At 37.7% G+C, this 19,585-nt stretch overlaps 1 protein-coding gene across 1 annotated transcript in view; it reads right to left on the reverse strand.

Annotated features, from left to right (window-relative positions):
* Window positions 1–753: 753 nt before the first annotated feature.
* The window catches only part of NUP155 (nucleoporin 155), a 69,614-nt gene continuing 50,782 nt past the window's right edge, over window positions 754–19,585 (reverse strand). The window contains exons 29-35 of the mRNA XM_049862533.1: window positions 17,492–17,621; window positions 16,239–16,352; window positions 15,435–15,555; window positions 14,743–14,853; window positions 9,140–9,276; window positions 7,833–7,939; window positions 754–7,200 (exon numbers count right to left, since the gene is read on the reverse strand). Coding sequence (XP_049718490.1) covers window positions 7,062–7,200; window positions 7,833–7,939; window positions 9,140–9,276; window positions 14,743–14,853; window positions 15,435–15,555; window positions 16,239–16,352; window positions 17,492–17,621 — 859 coding nt within the window. The 3' untranslated portion in view covers window positions 754–7,061. The remainder of the gene's footprint in view (window positions 7,201–7,832; window positions 7,940–9,139; window positions 9,277–14,742; window positions 14,854–15,434; window positions 15,556–16,238; window positions 16,353–17,491; window positions 17,622–19,585) is intronic.

Below are 19,585 nucleotides of genomic sequence, written 5' to 3' on the forward strand. Positions count from 1 at the left end.
GTTGAGGTTTGGTTTTTTTGGTTGTTATTATTTTTATTTTTGCTCAACTGCCATGGAGTCCTAATATACCACGCTAGGAATCAGGAATTTCTTCTGAGGGAAAAGGCAGGGGCATAATATATATAATATATTAGATTTACATTTTAAAAAGACCACTCTGACCTCAGTCTGGAAAAGGAATGAAGGAGTCGTCAATCTAGAGTCAGGAATATCACCTAGTTGCCACTGTAGTAATCCAAATGAAATGGAATAGCCTGAATAAACCCTAAAAACATGAGTATCGACACAATTGTACAGATATGGGAGCTACTAAGAAAATAGGCTTGCTTAGAAATTGGGGACTGACTGGATTTAGAGGGAGGGGGAAAATTCAAAGATGATTCTCACATTTCTAATTTGACATGACAAAGACTGAGCAAGGAGTCTGGGAACAAAGGAGGAGGAATAGGAGGTGGAGCGGGCTGAGGGCAGGGACAGAGGGATAAATTCAGATGTAGTCAAGTTTTGACTGAGGTGCATTAGAAGTCATCCAAGTGGAAATGTCCATTAGACAGATGGACACATAGGTGTGGATTGGAGATCTGATGGGGTTCTGGCTTCCATGTGACAAACTGATTAATTTTAAACAGAGTTAGTTCTGCTGATACAAGCTGCCAAAATGCAAAAAGCATTACTAAGAGTTTTAAAACAAATGTATAACTTCAGACATGCCATAATTCTGTGGAAATGTTTACTTGAACATTATTTGAAATTAAAAAGAATAAAATAATTGTATTATAACTGATAAATGGTTAACCTAACCACAGCAAACCATAACCACAAAAGACAAATTTGTCAGAACTTCAAACGATAAGAAACCACATCAAAGGGGTAGGATAAATCACTCTTACCAGTTCAGTCAACAGTGGACACGCGCACCAAAACAAAGTGACAATTTACCCCACGAAGTAAGTTAAAGATCTACCCAGTATCACAGGTAGCCCACAGAGCAAAAAATAACCACCATATGACAGACCCAGACCCCTGAGGCAAGAGAAAAAATTGTCAGAAAAGAAAAACGAGAAAAGGTCACTCAAGCATGATCTTAGTTCTTTGACTTGACTTTAACCGATCAGTCTGTAATTTACTCATAGGTGTGTGTTTAAATGATTGTAAAGGGCATGTTGAAAGACCCTCATTCATAATAAATCAGCACCTGTCAAAATAATATGAAAAGCACTTACAGATTTTACTTCTTTGGATTTTGGTCTGTTTACAGCCTGAGTGCTTGCAGCCAATTTCTCATTTTTGTTTTCTGATACATCACATTAAAAATCTTTGTTGCAGAAGGCTTTGGTGAGAGCTGTTTCACTACAACGTTACTAATACAGTATTTGAAGCAAAAACTCAAAACTGACCAAAAAATCGATTACCTTAGTGCTCACAAAATTTTGGATTAGAGAGAGTCTTATCATTTTAGCTTCACATCTCCTTGCTTTAGATATTAGGGAAGTAAAATTTAGAAATATTTAAAAGATTTACTGAAGACTTAAAAATATTCTAGTGACGGAAAAAAAAAATAAAAGAATTTAATGAAGACATTGATAGTGAAAGGAAATTATGAGTTCTTTAGATTCCTTTAGAGATCTCTAGATTCAGTGTTCTAGTTCTTCATTTCCTTGATATAACTGTATCACTATCATAATTTTTTTCTTTCATATGTACGAGGAAAAGAGATGGAGGTGGGAGAGTATCCTGAGGAAGAGAATCTGTGAAGGAAGAGTACCTAAGTTGATATCAATTATAAAATGTACAAAGTGGAGGAAATTTATGTAGTTAGCTGTCAGGTGTTCCATTTTAAGTCATTAGCAAGTCACAGGTGTTACAATTCGGGGAATGCTGAACATTCATCACACGTATCACAGTGGCTTGTGCCTTCCACAATCCGTTAAAACAGCCCTTTCTCTTCTTTTCTAATCGTTTTGCCATACTAAAATGATCTACCAAAAATACAAGTGTTACATCCCAAACCTACAGCGACTCCTCACTGCCCATGGTAAATGCACTGTTTCCCAGGCTATGTTCTACTGATTACTCATGGCCTACCCGTTTAAATAGTTGCTTTAATGGGTGGAATGAACTTCAAGTACAGAGTACACTAATGCTGTAGAAAATGTGCTAGAGCAATGCTACTCAAAGTTTGATCCACTGACAGCCAGTATCAGCAAGGAAGGATCACACGGAAGCTTGTCAGAAATGCAGATTCCCAGGTGCCACTCTAACCTACCACATCTTGAAGGTAGAAACTCAGTAACTCATTTTAACCTGCTCTCCAGATGATCCTCACAGATGTTACAGGTTTAGAAACACTGTTCCAGAGGATAAGAACTATGGGGATCTACTTTTTTCTCCCTTAGGGATATTACCTTCTAAAGGGTATTTCCACCACTTGTATAGTCAGTTTGTCGTACTGTGGTGGTTTCAGTGTTGCAGTGGTGCTGGAAGCTATGTGACCAGTACTTCAAATGCCAGTAGGGTCACCCACAGTATGCAGGTTTCAGTGGAGCTTCCAGACTAAGATTAGGAAGGATCTGGTGATATACTTTTTAAAAAACTGGCCAGTGAAAACCTTATAAATAGCAGCACAAACCTGTCTGATAATAGTGCCAGAAGATGAGTCCCTCAGGTTGGACAGCACTCAAAATACAACCAGGGCAGAGTTGCCTCTGAAAAATACAAAAAAAAAAAAACCAAACTCACTGCCGTCGAGTCAATTTTGACTCACAGCAACCCCTACAGGACAGAGTAGAACTGCCCCACAGGGTTTCCAACGAGCGCCTGGTGGATTCGAACTGCTGACCTTTTGGTTAGCAGCCATAGCACTTAACCACTATGCTACCAGGGTTTCCCTGAAAAAAACAGTCAACTTTAATGACGTGGATGGAATAGTTTTCAAAGCCTTCATTTGCTGATGTAGCACAACTCAAAATGATAAACAGATGCAAACATTCATTAATAATTGGAAGTGGAACATTCTAAATATGAACCTAGGAAATTAAGTGATCAAAAACAAAATGGAATGCTTGAAGATAGATATCCTAGGCGTTAGTGAGCTGAAAATGGACTGATAATGGCCATTTTGAATCAGACAATTATATGGTGCTGGGAATGCCAAACCGAAGAGGAGTGGCAATGCATTCATTATCAAAAAGAACATTTCAATATCTATCCTGAAGCACAGTGCTGTCAATGATAAGATAATATCCACATGCCTACAAGGGAAGACCAAGTAATACAACTATTATTCAAATTTACAAATCAACCACTAATGCCAAAGATGAAGAAACTGAAGATTTCTACCAGCTTCTGCAGTCTGAAATTGATCAAACATGCAATAAGGATGCACTGATAATTACTGGAGACTAGAATGCAAAAGTTGGAAATAAAAGATCAGCAGTTGGAAAATATGGCCTTGGTGATATACACATCAGAGATCTCGATAGAATTTTCAAGACCAATGACCTATTCATTGGAAATACCTTTTTTCAACAACATGAACAGTGACTATACATGTGGATCTTGCCAGATGGGATACACAGGAATCAAATCAGCTACATCTGTGGAGAGAGATGATGACGCTCCATATAATTAGTCAGAACAAGGCCAGGGGCTGACTACGAAACAGACCATCAATTGCTCATATGCAAATTCAAGTTGAAATTGAAGAAAATTAAAACAAGTCCACAAGAGCCAAAGTACGACCTTGAGTATATATACCCCACCTGAATTTGGAGGCCATCTCAAGAGTACATTTGATGCTTTGAATACTAATGACCAAAGACCAGATGAGTTGTGAGATGTCACCAAGGACATCATACATGAAGAATGCAAAAGGTCATCATATATGAAGAACGCAAAGGGCAGGAAAGAAAGAAAAGACCAAAATGGATGTCAGAAGAGACTTTGAAACTTGCTCTTGAATGTAGCGTTGCTAAAGAGAACAGAAAAAATTACAGGTAAAAGAGTTGAACAGAAGATTTCAAAGGGCAGCTTGGGAATACAAAGTAAAGTATTATAGATATGTGCAAGGACCTGGAGTTAGAAAACCAAAAGGGAAGAACACGCTTGCCATTTCTCAAGCTGAAAGAATTGAAGAAAAAATGCAAGCTCTGAGTTGCAATACTGAAGGATCTATGGGGGAAAATATTAACCAATGCAGGAAGCATCAAAAGATGATGAAAGGAATACACACTGTAGCTAAAAGAATTGGTCAACATTCAACCAATTCAGAAGGTAGCATATGGCCAAGAAGATGGTACTGAAATAAGTCCAAGCTGCACTGGAGGCACTGGCAAACTAGGTTCCAGGAATTGACGGAATACCACTTAGGATGTTTCAACAAACCGATACAATGCTGGAAGCGCTCACTCTTCTATGCCAAGAAATCTGGATGACGGCTCCCTGGCCAACCGACTGGAAGAGATCCGTATTTGTGCCCACTGCAAAGAAAGGTGATGCAACAGAATGTGGAAATTATTGAACAATATCATTAATATCCCACACTAGCATAATTTTGCTGAAGATAATTAAAAAATGTTTGCAGCAGTATCTTGACAGGGAACTGCCAGAAATTCAAGCCAGATTCAGAAGCGTACACAGAATATCACTGCTAATTCTCAGAAGGATCTTGGCTGAAAGCAGAGAATGCCAGAAAGATGTTTATTTGTTTTATTGACTATGCAAAGGCATCTGACTGTATGGATCATGATAAATTATAGGTAACACTGCAGATTATGGGAACTCCAGAAAACTGAATTGTGCTCATGTGGAACCTGTACATAAGGCAAGCAGCAGTCGCTTGAACAGAACAAGGGGATACCGTGTGTTTTAAAATCAGGAAATGTGTGCGTCAGGATTGTATCATTTCACCATACTTATTCAATCTGTATGCAGAGCAAATAATCCAAGAAGCTGGACTATGAAGAATGTGGCATCAGGACTAGAGGAAGACTCATTAACAATCTGCGATATACAGATGATACAACCTTCCTTGCTAAAAGCGAAGAAGGCTTGAAGCACTTATCAATGAAGATCAAAGACTACAGCCTTCAGTATGGATTATACCTCAACATAAGGAAAACAAAAATTCTAACAACTGGACTGATAAGCAACATCACAGTAAAGGAAGAAAATGCTGAAGTTGTCAAAGATTTCATTGTACTTGGTCCGTAATCAATGCCCACTGAAGCAGCAGTCAGGAAATCAAAGGATGTATATAGCCTTGGGGAAATCTGCTGCAAAAGACCTTTTTCAAGTGTTAAAAAGCAAAGATGTCACTTTGAGGACCTAAGATATGCCTGACTGAAACCACAGTATTTTTAATCGCCTCATATGCATGAGAAAGCTGGACAATGAATAAGGAAGACAAGAGAAGAATTGATGACTTTAAATTTTGGTGTTGGCAAAGAATATTGAACATACCAGAAGAACAAACAAACCTGTCTTGGAAGAAGTACAGCTAGAATGCTCCTTAGGAGGGAGGAAGGTGATACTTCATCTCTAGTACTTTGAACATGTTATCAGGAGGGACCAATCCCCGGAGAAGGACATCATGCTTGGTAAGAGGAAGACCCTCAACAAGATGGACTGATACAGTGGCTGCAATAATGGGCTCAAAGATAACAGCAACTGTGAGGATGGAGCAGGACTGGACAGTGTTTCGTTCAGCTGTGCATGGGGTCACTATGAGTCGCACCTGGCTTGACTGTATCTAACAACAACAAAAGGTACTGCAAACATCTGCTGTGGCGTCAGAGTTCTTAAAGGGTACTGTATAAATAAAAGGGACAGTGTTCAGGTTTCTAGTTTTTACAGACCATTTGACCATGTTAGCCTAATGTCCTTTTTAAAGACCTAGCTTCAATATTGAGAGTTAAGGGTTGTTATTATGAATTAGAAGATTATTGGAAATAATAAACGTAGAGAAGATAACCCTATGGTCTTAGGAAAAGGTAAAAATATTTTTGTTTTTTGGTTAGCTGTGGCCATTCCCACTTTGCCCTCCCCCTCTTTGTTACCGTGACATTGTGGCACTTGATTTAGCTTCTCCAATTTTGTTAAAGAATAATTAAAACTACATTATTAACAATTTCACTTTATATATTTTGGGTCTTGGGTAAAACTCATGTGGTATGGTTACTGGCAGGGCAGGGAGGAGGAGGAATCAGAGACGGAGCTCAATTCATAAACTTGACAGGCATCAGGATCCCCAGGAGAGCCTGTTAAAACAGATTGCTGGGACTCATTGCAAATTTTTGATTCAGTAGGTCTGGGTGGGGGCTGAGAATCTGAATTTCCAACAAATTCCCAGGTGATGTTGCTGCTGGTTTGGTGCCCACACTTTGAGAACCACTGCTCTAATGCAATCAGTAGTTATAAGGCCAAAGAACAGCCAAGTGAACATGAAGGGAAAATACTAGCTTCCTGTGTAGGTTTCCGGGACACAGGACATTATTTACAAGCTTATTACCTGCTCCAAACAACCAAGTATATACCAATCTTCAATGAATGACTGCAACTTTTGCAATATTAACAGCTGCAGGTAATTTCTTTCCAAGGATGAACCGAAAATTAAAAAGAAAAAAAGAAACAGTATCTATTTGCCTACTTAATGATTGTTATAGAATCCAGTGTTATGGGAATGGACCTGCTCAGCTAACCTACTTGATACCAATATCCTTGTACTAACTTGAAAACAGGTAATATAAATTCAAAAAAAGCATATATGTTAGAAAGATTCATTTCTACCTGCAGTAAAATATGTAAAAGTTTCCAAATTTTTTTAATCCATGTGTAATGATCATAATCTTATTTCAGTTTTTAACCAGATTATTAATAAACACAACAGTAGTCATAAAAAAAAAGAATCCATTTGGCAAGTATATTGTTGGTAACCACTTATTAAAATCGTATTTCTACCAAAATGGTTCTTAATTTCTTAGATTTAGAGCACCTGGTATCCGGACCCAGCTGAGCTTTTATTTTACAGATCAAAATGCATGAATGAAAATACATTACAATAATTAATGAAGCCGTTCTAATTTAGCTTGAAGAGATTTAAAATTCCCTGTAATGGCTTGTACTGCTACTGAAGAACTCATAGATTGGAGCTCAACCAGGTAACCACAAACAGCATCCAGGCAAAGATTTGTAAATCTTCTCCTGTAAAGGAAAAGACACCTGATCAACTACTTGTACATTTAGAAACATTTCCTCCCACAGCACTTGCCCACAACTTCTGCTAACCTCACTTATAGTCCCACAGATGAGCAAAGGAACACTTGATTAAGTGGCAAATAATTGAAAATAGACAAGGAAACTTAGGGAGTAGGTGCACTACCACAGAATCATCATTTTTCATTTGAAGATAATTACAATGAGAAGGCGGTAGTAAGGGTTGATTCTTATTAATATTGAAAATTCTTTTTCTTCAAAAGAATATCTCTTGAGATGGCAAATAATATCAGAAAGATATGATTAGAATTGTCTTGGTCCTAGGTCACTAACTCAAAGCACAAGGAGTTTAGAACTAATTTATGAATTATACCCTTTCATTTGTACACAAAGGACTCAGGACAAGGGCTGAAAATGGAAAAAAAAAAAAAAGTCCTACTTTTCATACCTATTATCAATATAATTCAAATAATTGCTGTTAATGTACATAAGTGCTTAAATCTCCTACATATCTTTATAATCTCCTTATCTTTCTCCACTCTCTGCAAATTCGTTACCCAGATACTGATTAGAAACATTTAAAAGCTTTTGCTATAATACAGTATCTAATTTGTAATTACCTCTCACAATTTAGAACTTGGCTAGGATTCTCAACATATCTTGTCAACAGTACATGTATACAATCCAGAAGGTGAAGTGGCTTCTTCATTCTGTTCCAGAATGGATCCTATAAGGAAAACAGGTGTCATAAGTTGTAAGGCAAACTGTGTCAATTGATTTTTAATCATTTGTGTTAGTTAAAGCAGTCATCAAAAGTCCAAGGTGAAATAAAAAAGCAATAGTTACCATGTGATTATTAAATACCTGGTTATAGTTAATATTTGAATGATACCAAACACTGCACTGTGGTATTATTTAGGAAGAATATTTGAAATACTGATCACTTTGTACAGCATGTAAATTTTCTGCTTAGAAATCTGGATGTGATACCTGAGGTAAAAGAAATACCCATTCTTATCTATGGACTGTGGCATGCTTCAAGCTTATATAGAATTAGTGTGATACAATAAAAAGAGACTAAACTAGCAGTCAAGGAATCGTAATTTTAGTTCTGGCACCACCATAGTTACTAGCCCTCTAACTTGTGTAACTTATTTAACATCTCTGCCCTTTGTTTTTACAATATACACGAGATAGTACTACTTGTTCATTTCCACTATGGGCTTATGGTGAGGCTCAAATGAAATGCACAAGTAAAAACGTACCTTGTAAAGCATTATACGTTTTGATGATGTTACTATAAAAGACACAATCTAGTTCAACAAGGTTTTATTTGGATCTTTTATCCTTACAATAAAAAGCATAAAATATATAGTCTGATAATGCTCAGTACAGAGAAGATCTTTAAGCACTAATATCTTAAACCAAAAAAACCTACTGCTGTCCAGTTGGTTCCGACTCATAGTGACCCTACAGAACAGAGCAGAACTGCCCCACAGAGTTTCCAAGGAGTGCCTAGCAGATTCGAACTGCTGACCTCTTGGTTAGCAGCCGTGGCACTTAACCACTACGCCACCAGGGTTTCCACTAATATTTTACGTTAGGTTAAAATGAATAAGTAAACTGTTATTTTGTTCTTTGGAAGTAAATGATGATTCATAATGTAACGTTTTCCCCACGTCTTGGTTTAGCCTATTCCACCAAGAGTATGTTTATTAATATTCAAGGATATTTTATTTTTATTATACAAAGCAACTCTTTTAAAAGTCTGAAGCATGATCATTTCTGATACTAAACCAAATGAAGCAAATCTCTCCTGCAACTGTATGAGACCAAATGATGAGATACTTATAAGCATGCAATCAAAATACCCCACTACTATATCTAGAAGAATTTAAACTAAATAAGATATTTTTATTTTACTTACCCGTGATTTGAATAACTGATCGTATACTTCCAGTAGTCTAGGTAATGGGACTCCAATTTCATTCATGGTCTGTATTACAAAGCCCACATCCCAGTTCAAAGTACAAACTTGCTGCTCTAAGAACTGGACAATAAAATCTGGGGAGGAAAAGGTCAGAAATTAGGATTCTTAACTTTTGATAGTAAATAATGGACCTTATTCATAACTGAGTAATTTCTAGGAGAAATCTTTTGAAAACCAATTAAAAAAAGTTTTTATAAAAGTTATATATTAGAATAGACAAACCTATAGAGACAAAGTAGATTGATTAGTGGTTGTCTAGGGCTGAAAAATGGGAATGAATGGGGAGTGACAGCTAATGGGTACGGGGTTTCTTTTTTATTTTATTGTGCTTCTGGTGAAAGTTTACATAGCAAATTAGTTTCTCATTAAACACTTAATAAACAAATTGTTTTGTGACATGGGTATGTCAACTCCCCACACTTTCCACCTTGCTTCCTGTTTCCATTCATTCAGTTTTCCTGTCCCTTTCTGACTTCTAGTCTCTTTTGGGCTGGTGTGCCCATTTAGTCTCATTAGCATGACTGATCTACGAAGCACATTGCTCACATGTGTTACTGCTGCTTGCTTTATAGACCTGTCTAATCTTTGATAGAAGTGTGGACTTTGGCAGTGACTTCAGTTCTGAGTTAGCAGGGTCTCCAGGGTCTATAGTCTCAGGGGTTCCTCCAGTCACCGTCAGACCAGTAAGTTTGGTCTTTTTTCCTGAATTTGAATTTTGTTCCACATTTTTCTCCCGCTTTGCCTAGGGCCCTCTTTTGTGATCCCTGTCAGAGCAGTCCCTAGTTCTTCTGGGCTCAAGATGGTGAAGACTGTGGTTCATGTGGTCCATTAGTCCTTTGGACTAGTATTTTCCTTGTGTCTTTGGTTTTCTTCATCCTCCTTTGCTCTGCACATGCTGGGACCAATAGATGTATCTTAAATGGCCACTCAGAAGCTTTTAGGATCCTATATGCTACTCACCAAAGCAGGGTGTAGAACATTTTCTTTATGAACTGTTATGCCAATTGACCCAGATGTCCCGAGACTGTGGTCCCCAGTCCTCAGCCCCTCAAGGTATTTGGATGTGCCTAGGTAGCTTCTTTTTAGGTAGCTTCTATGACCTTGTCTTGTTCAAGTTGTGCTGATTTCCCTATATTGTGTTCTTTCCCTTCACCAAAGTTACCACTTGTCTACTATTTAGTGATTTCCCCTTCCCACCCCGCCTTGCGCTCGTAACCATGAAAGATTGTTTCTTTTTGTGTGTAAACATTTTCTTGGGATTTGACAACAGCAATTTCATACAATCTGTCCTTTTGTGATTCACTAATTGCACTCAGCGTAATGCCCTCCAGATTCATCCATGTTTCGTGGATTCATCATTGTTCATCATTGCATTGTATTCCATTGTGTATATGTACCATAATTTGTTTATCCACCCATCTTTTGATGGGTACTTAAGTCATTTCCTTTTTTTTTTTTTAAATTGTACTTTAGATGAAGGTTTACAGTATAAACTAGTTTCTCATTAAACAGTAAACCTATTGTTTTATGACACTGGTTAACAACCCCACGACACGTCAACACTCTACCTTTTCAACCTTGGGTTCTCTGTTACCAGCTTTCCTGTCCCCTCATGTCTTCTAGTCCTTGCCTATGGAGTGTTCTGCCCTTTTAGACTCCTTTTGTTTTATAGGCCTGTCTAATCTTTGGCTGAAGGGTAAACCTCAGGAGGGACTTCATTACTGAGCTAAAAGGGTGTCCAGGGGCCATAGTCTCGGGGATTCTCCAGTCTGTCAAGCCAGTAAGTCTGGTCTTTTTTTATGAGTTAAAATTCTGTCCTACATTTTTCTCCAGGCCTGTCTGGGACCCTCTATTGTGATGCCTGTCACAGCAATCAGTGGTGGTAGCTGGGCACCATCTAGTTGTACTGGACTCAGTCTGGTGGAAGCCGTGGTAGATGTGGTCCATTAGTCCTCTGGATTAATCTTACCCTTGTACGTCTAGTTTTCTTCATTCCTCCTTGCTCCAGAAGGGGTGAGACCAGTGGAGTATCTTAGATGGCCGCTCACAAGGTTTTAAGACCCCAGATGCTACTCACTGAAGTACAATGTAGAACATTTTCTTTATAAACTATGTTATGCCAATTGAGCTAGATGTTCCCCAAGACCATGGTCCCCACAGCCTCCAGCCCATCAATTCGGTCCCTCAGGGAGTTTAGATGTGTCTATGGCACTTCCGTTACTTTGTTTTGGACAAGTTGTGCTGGCTTCCCCAGTACTGCGTAAAGTCTTAACCTTCACTGAAGTTACCACTTAACTATTATCTATTCAGTGCTTTTCCATCCCTCCCCTCCCTTGTAAGGATCAAAAATTGTTTTATTGTGTGTAAATCTTTTCATGAGTTTTTATAGTAGTGGTCTCATACGATATTTATCTTTTTGTCATTGACTTATTTCACTCAGCATAATGTCCTCCAGATTCATTCATGTTATGAGATGCTTCAAATATTCCTCATTGTTCTTTATTGTTGCGTAATGCTCCATTGTGTATATGTACCATACTTTGTTTATCCATTCATCTGTTGATGGGCATATAGGTTGTTTCTGTCTTTTTGCTATTGTGAATACTCCTGCAATGAACATGGGTGTGCATATGTCTATTTGTGTAATGGCTCTTATTTCTCTAGGATATATTCCTAGGAGCGGGACTGCTGGATCATATGGTATTTCTAGCTTTTTAAGGAGGCACCATAGTGTTTTACATAGTGGTTGTACCATTTTACATCTCCACCAGCAATGCATAAGAGTTCCAATCTCCCTGAAACATCTCCAACATTTGTTATTTTCTGTTTTATTGATTAGTGCCAGTAATGTTGGAGTGAGACAGTATCTCACTGCAGTTTTAATCTGTATTTCTGTAAAGGCTAATGATCCTGAGCATTTCTTCATGTGTCTGTTAGCTGCCTGAATGTCTTCTTTGGTGAAGTGTCTATTCACTTCCTTTGCCCATTTTTAAACTGGGTTATCTGTCTTTTTGTTCTTGAGGTGTGAGGTATTCTATAGATTTTAGAGATTAGACCCTTTTTGGATATGTCGTAGCCAAAAATTTTTTCCAGTGTCTTTTTACTTCTTTTGGTAAAGTCTTTTGGTGAGCATAAGTGTTTAATTTTTAGGAGCTCCCAGTTATCTAGTTTTTCTTCTGGGGTTTATGCATTGTTAGTTATGGTTTGTGTTCTATTCATGCCACATTTTATGGCCCATAGTGTTGTCCCCATGTTTTGGTTTTTAAAAATTTTTTTTAATTGTTTTTTTAGGTGAAGGTTTACAGAGCAAACTAGTTTCTCATTAAACAACTAATACACATATTGTTTTATGACACTTGTTAACATCCCCAGGACATGTCAACATTCTCTCCTTCTCAACCTTGAGTTCCCCATTATCAGCTTTTCTATACCCTCATGCCTTCTCATCGTTGCCCCTGGGCTGGTGTGCCCATTTAGTCTCGTTTTGTTTTATGGGTCTGTCTAATCTTTAGACGAAGGGTGAACCTCAGGGGTAACTTCATTACTGAGCTGTAAGGGTGTCCGGGCGCATTACTCTCAGGGTTTCTGCAGTCTCTGTCAGATCAGTAAGTCTGGTCTTTTTTTTTTTTGTTAGTGAGTTAGAATTTTGTTCTACATTTTCTCCAGCTATGTCCAAGATGCTCTGACCAAGATCCCTGTCAGAGCATTTGTGGTAGTAGCTGGGTACCATCTAGTTATGCTGGATTCAGTCTGGTGGAGGCTGTGGTAGTTGTGGTCCACTAGTGCTTTGGGCTCATCTTTCCCTTGTGTCTTTGGTTTTCTTCATTCTCCCTTGCTCCAGATGGGACGAGACCAGTGGAGTATCATAATGGCCACTCAAAAGCTTTTAGGGCCTCAGACACTACTCAGCAAAGTAGAATGTAGAACATTTTCTTTATGAACTATGTTATGCCAACTGAACTAGATGTTCCCCGAGACTATGGTCCCCACAAGCCCTCTGGGGTTTCTTTTGGGGTGATAAAAATGTTGCAAAATTAGATTATGGTGATAGTTTCAAAACTCTGTGAATATATTAAAACCACTGCATTGTACACTTTAAAGTTGTTAAAAAAAAAAAAAAAAGACATATATATTTTAAAGAATTTGGAGAATACAGAAAGGTAAAAGAAAAAAAGAGATCATTCACAATCCCACTACTGGGGAGAACCCACTGATAGTTTTTAAAATATTTTCATATACTGCAGCCTCAATTTAACAGCCTTTTAGAAAAGAAGAGCTACTGCATCTTGATGTTAGAAATATTAAATTTGTTTTTTAACATTCCACCCTCCAAGAATTATAAGTTATTTACTTTAAAGGTTCTAATTGTGGTCGCATGCTCATTTTTTACTACCTTTTCTTATCATAAATAAGATCGTAATAGTAACAACTCAACTTATAATATCTGAGGTACAGGACTGAGTAGTGTGCATACCCATGGGCAAAATGAATTACTGAAAAGATAGTGCTGAACCTGGATCTAACTAGCATTTACCATTCAAAGACTGTCCCAATAAAAATTCTAAATACTCTGAACTTTGATCCAGTTTAAATCCCCTGAAGCTTGTTTGTCATGGAGAGTTTTATAGGAAAAGGAAGACCTACTCTAAACTTCGCAAGCCTGAAAAATTAATAATCTAAGCCAAGCAGAAATGCCCCCCAAAGGGACTATGTATTAGATAACCTTTATACTATTAAAAGTGTCAAGTTTTATGTACTTGTAAAGAAATGAACACTTGTTCATTTTCTCTTGATTTTTCTGATCAATAAAATGGCACAAAAAAGGTAGTTTTGTATATTGCACCTGTAAGAAATAAGGGTATGATTATAACAGTTTTATTTCTGACCATGGTACAAGCAATATTTAAGTCAGAGATGGTCAGATTTGCATCCCAACTAAAAAAAAAAGTTATATTGTGAGCATTTTCATGTTTCTCAGTATGTTTCAATAACACAAAAGTGCTTAATAGTCTACTATATGAATGTACTACGTTTCTTCTATTGTTTTACAACGAAGAAAACGTTAAGTTGGCAAGTGGCTCATATTTCAACAATTAGAGCCACCTACATAACAATCAGTCAGCATATTTGGTTGAGAAAGGGATTCAAATAATTACATTTCTTAACACAATTATTCACTATTTTGAAGAAAAATGTCATCAACACATCAGAGTAGTTGAATCATCACAGATTATCCACGCATAAAACACCAGCTACTTTTCTTTTCTCTTTACCAACAATATAATAACTTAATGGTCTATTAGCATTTTCCGAAGACATAGATATAAATTTGGAAGGTTATCAAAGAAAGTTTCATACCCAACTATTCATCTACAAATTCTACTATTCTTTGGTGGTTATTCTTTGTAGAAAGGTGAAATTAAACTTTCGAGCTAAAAACTATTTATTTGACTCTAAAGGACAATGGTTTTCCTTGTCAATGAAAAAAACTACCAAAATGGAGAAAACAAAGCATGACAGCCCCTAAGGTTACTACTTACCTAAAGGAAAGAAACGAGGTGTGCCAGCATAAATTTTGCCAAGGAGCACAATCTTGAGACTAAGAGCATGCATTCTATCTGGGGAGCTCATTGCCACACTATCGTTCAATTCTGTAAGAAAGAGGCTTGTCATTAAACCAAAAAACCAAGCCCATTGCCATAGAGTTGATTCCGACTCGTAGCAACCCTATAGGATAAAGTAGAACTGTCCCATCAGGACAGTAATCTTTACAGAAGCAGACTGCCACATCTTTCTCCCACTGAGTGGCTGGTGGGTTCAAACTGCTGAACTTTTGGTTAGCAGTGGAGCACTTAACCACTGTGCTACCAGGGCTCCTCTGACTTGTCATTAACCCAGTGCCCTCGAGTCGATAGAAACCCAAATTATTTTTAATGTGGAAAGTTTAAATTGGTAATATTCACACTAATGTATTTGGCAGATCCTGGGTTTCTGTTAAGTGTCATATATATACTTATCTTACCAGGCAATGGTTATGAGATTCTGAGGGGAAGTGTCTCAGTACCCCTTGTTAAGCAGCACAAAGCCCTTCCAAATATTCACTCTGCCCATTACCCTCTACTTAGGTATAAACAATTTTCATCAATCGTAGATATACTAGCCACTAGCAGTTGCATGCCTCCACTAAGTCACCAAAAAATGTATAGTAATATACCTAGAATTGAACGCCTACCTTTCTCTATGATATCTTGCCAAAGTGTCTGCACCAATATAGGGTCTGAATAACCAGCACAATGAATTATTGCAAGTTTACACTCTGCAAGTTTAAATGGGTCAGCAAATTCTCCATAAAGCTGTGGAGAAAATCACAAAATTAAACATCCAACCAGAGGTCAGCAATCAGATTCAAACAGAAGTATTCAGTGAAAGTTAAAAATAAAAATGTTTGTAACTGAAGTTTCTAAAACATGATATAAAGTTGTGATGATGTGTAGCGGGTAATAATTCCCAACTAAAAATGGTGAATTCAAGGCAAAATACATTCAAATAAATTTCAGTATGTGTTTGTTTTTTTTTTTGGTGGTAGGAAGATGTTGCAACGCTATTTCTTTTAGAATGAGTGTTGTCTAAACTAAGGTTTAAAGAATTATGGAAATAACTGACAAACTTTAGAGACCTTCTGATACTTGGAGCCAGCTCCAAGAACTGAGGAGGAAGGAACTACTCGGAGGGTAGACAGTAGGACAGGCTTGGAAAGTTAAGCAAAGATAAGTGACTTTTACAAAGGTGAGGAGCAAGGCCACACATTAGATAGCAGGAGTTTTAACAATCTCAATGTGAGGCTGATAGCTTCTTGACCCACCTGGCCTGGAAAGAGTAGTCCAGCCCTTTCTAGGAGTCAGATGTAGCAGGGGTATGCTGTCAAGGATGATTAATTTTGTGGAGGTAGGTTAATCTTTTCCATGGAACAAAAAGTAAAAAAGACAAGGTATTTCTAGACATGTGACTAGAACAGGAATTTCACTTGCTTTATTACCTTAGTTATATCCATTAGCTCAGAATCCAGCTGAGAAATTGCATCTTGTACAGAAGAATGATGGGAATATTGCCTTTGTAGTGTCTCTTGTATCTGAAGCTGGATCCTAGCAACCTAGTTTGAGCAGAAAAAAAGAAAGTCTTAATTTGTTTATGATGAATCAATAGGTACTGGAAACAATGACTCCTAGTATCTGACTTAAAGTTTGTCAAAATCAAAACAATGCATAAAGACCTTTATCATAATAGACTATCTACCTTTCATCATAACATAACAGATTTCACAGGAAGCACACTGTGGCAGAGAGTTCTTGCTGGCCATCGATATCCATTCCATCCATGACTGCAGTCAGACAGATGGCTAGACTACATTTCCCAATCTCCTTTTCAGGAAGGTATGGCTGTATGACTACATTTTGTCCAGCGGAACGTGAGTGGATGTGTACTACTCCTGGACAGGGATTTTTAAGAGTGTGGACGTGCTTCCTGTTATTGTTGTGTGCTGTCAAGTTGATTCTGACTCACAGTGATGCTACAGGACAGAGTAGAACTGCCTCACAGGGTTTCCTAGACTGTAATCTTTATTGAGATCTCCAGGCCTTTTCTCCTGCAGAGCCACTGGTGAGTTTGAACTGACAGCCTTTTGGTTAACAGCCCAGCGCTTAACCATTGTGTCAGGGCTCCTTGAATGTGCTTCTTACATGTTCCTTTTTCCCCTGCTTCCCCTGAAGGAGGTAAGATAAGGCCCCAGCAAACGGTAGAGCCAGAAAATAGGAAGAACTTGGGTCCCAAATCAACCTCATAGAAGAAAGCCACCTGACAATAACATACACTGTGGATTTTTGTGAATAAGAAATAAACTTTTGTATTTGGACCATTACATATTTTTGGGTCTCTTGGTTAAGGCAGTTTAGCCTACCCTAAACATATCTACTAATTAGTTTCTAGAATAAATGGTGAATGTGATATAGTCACTTTGATGTTAGAACAGTTGGAATAAACTTTCAGGAATGCCACAGGAACACATTTAAATTATAGCAATGTCTTTATGACCCAGGTGCTTGTAACTTTAAAAATCTTTTTAAAATTTGTATCTAAACATATAACAAATACATAAATATAGGCAAAGATAAATAATAAAATTAACAATTATGACTTCCATAGACCTATTATTTACTAGGGGAGGAAGGGAAAGGGAATAACTATGTGGATGTGACTCACTGTGGACATACCTTAAGTGTCTTTAGCACTTACTTCCATTTTTTCTTCCAATTCATGAAGGAATTCACCATCTGCAGCTATTGATGAAATGGCAGTGGAACTTTTGGCACTAAGAATGGCTCGAGCAATGTACTCCAGGCGTTGCTGAAGTGAAATTTCTGTGCTAATGGGTGAATAAAATCTTGTTTTTAGTTATATGAATTCTTAAAGGTTTAAGATACAAATATGTTAGTTAGGATGCACTGCTTTATAACAAATGAACATAAAGACCATTTAAAACTTGAAAAAATTCAAATTACCATGTTCCTTAATAGTATTCACTATTTTTAATTTAAACTACTAGTTTATATCTAGTATGATACCTTGAAGATGCTGGGAAGGACAGTAAGTCGTGGGCCCAATCTTAAACATGACATTTAAGGAGTCTGAAACTGGTTCATGATTTGCAGTTTAGGAAGCTATTCTCAGGTTAACCGTGGCCAGAAAGCATTCTACGAAGAAGGCAGGTACATAGCTAGTATCTGATATAGTGCCTCTGTGAAGGCTAGCCCTTGTGGTAGAACAACTTTTCCTCCACTTCTTTACATAGTTGCCTACTTCCTGTCATGCAAATCTCAATTCTAAGAACACGTTCTCTTAGGCTTTCTCTAAGCACTCTTAAATAAAGCAACTCCACACCCCACGGGCACTTTATATCATATTATCATATTTACAGAACCTGAACTCATTTCTTTGCCCTTGAGTTTACTGTTGGTCTTTATGGCACTAGAACGTGAGTTCCTAGGCACTAGAACGTGAGTTCCTTGGAAGCAGGAATGCTATCTATCTTGTTCACTACTGCTTCCCACATGCCCTGAACACAATAAATGCTCAAAGAATTTCTGTTGGCTGACTGACAGACATGTGTCAGAAAGCCCTAAGGACATATTCACACCTCCATGGCTGCCAGCTTCAGTCCTTTCTAAACCCCGCACTCTATCAGACTTGGTTTACTGACATTATAAAGGAACTTGGCATTAAAAACAGGCAAGCAAACAAACAACTCATCCACTTGTTGGCAACCTATCAGGTCAACTAGTATTAAATTTGTCTTTTGATCCTCCAATTAATTCCACTTGGCATCGGGAGAACACTCGCTTTTTATACTTTCAGAGAAGGCATTACTTAACTTGTCCCACAAGAGATATGGTTTCTATATTTTTCCTCTTCCAAAGAAGAAACGAAAAGAAGCTCTTCTCTCTCTTTTTTGCTCTTTGAAAGCACAGGTGTACATGAGTTAATAAGCACTGACCAGCTATTAAAATTACACATAAAGTACATACTCTGTATAATAAGAAGTCTATCTCTAAAAGGGCTTTCCACATTTTTTTTTTCTTTCTGAAATCTAAAAACTAATTTCAACCAAAAGTTTTTAGAGAGAGTAACAGTTGCCAAGTTATTTAAAATATAACATTCTATGGCTGCCAATTTATTTGGTGCAGTCTATGTACAGAACGAACAAACCTGTCTCAGAAGAAGTACAACCAGAATGCTCCTTAGAAGCAAGGATGGTGAGACCAAAAGAGGACTGACTCCTTTGAATTGTGATGTTGGTGGAGAATATTGAATATACCATGGACTGCCAAAAAAAACGAACAAATTTGTCTTGGAAGACGTACAGCCAGATTGCTCCTTATAAGCAAGGATGGTGAGACCATGTCTCACATACTTTGGACATGTTGTCAGGAAGGATCAGTCCCTGGAGAAGGACATCATGCTCGATAAAGTAGAGGGTCAGCAAAAAAGAGGAAGACCTTCAACAAGACGGACTGACACAGTGGCTGCAACAATGGGCTCAAGCATGGCAATGATTGTGAGGACTGGGCAGTGTTTTGCTCTGATATACATAGGGTCGCTGTGTGTCGGAACTTACTCGAAGGCACCTAACAACAACAACAACAATGTATGCAAAAAGAGTGTAGTGAAAAAGAAAGCAATGTGCTATGCAATAGTTGGGAAAACAATGTATTGCAGGAAATGTCTGTAAGCTGAGAGTTAAAGGGTGGATGGATAGAGTATCTATCTCACATGAGAAGGAAACAGAATGAAGGAATTAGATTGTGTGTGTGTGTGAAATGAATTCAGATA

The sequence above is a fragment of the Elephas maximus genome, chromosome 2 (genome assembly GCF_024166365.1).
Source record: "Elephas maximus indicus isolate mEleMax1 chromosome 2, mEleMax1 primary haplotype, whole genome shotgun sequence".
In the NCBI taxonomy this organism is placed as follows: domain Eukaryota; kingdom Metazoa; phylum Chordata; class Mammalia; order Proboscidea; family Elephantidae; genus Elephas; species Elephas maximus.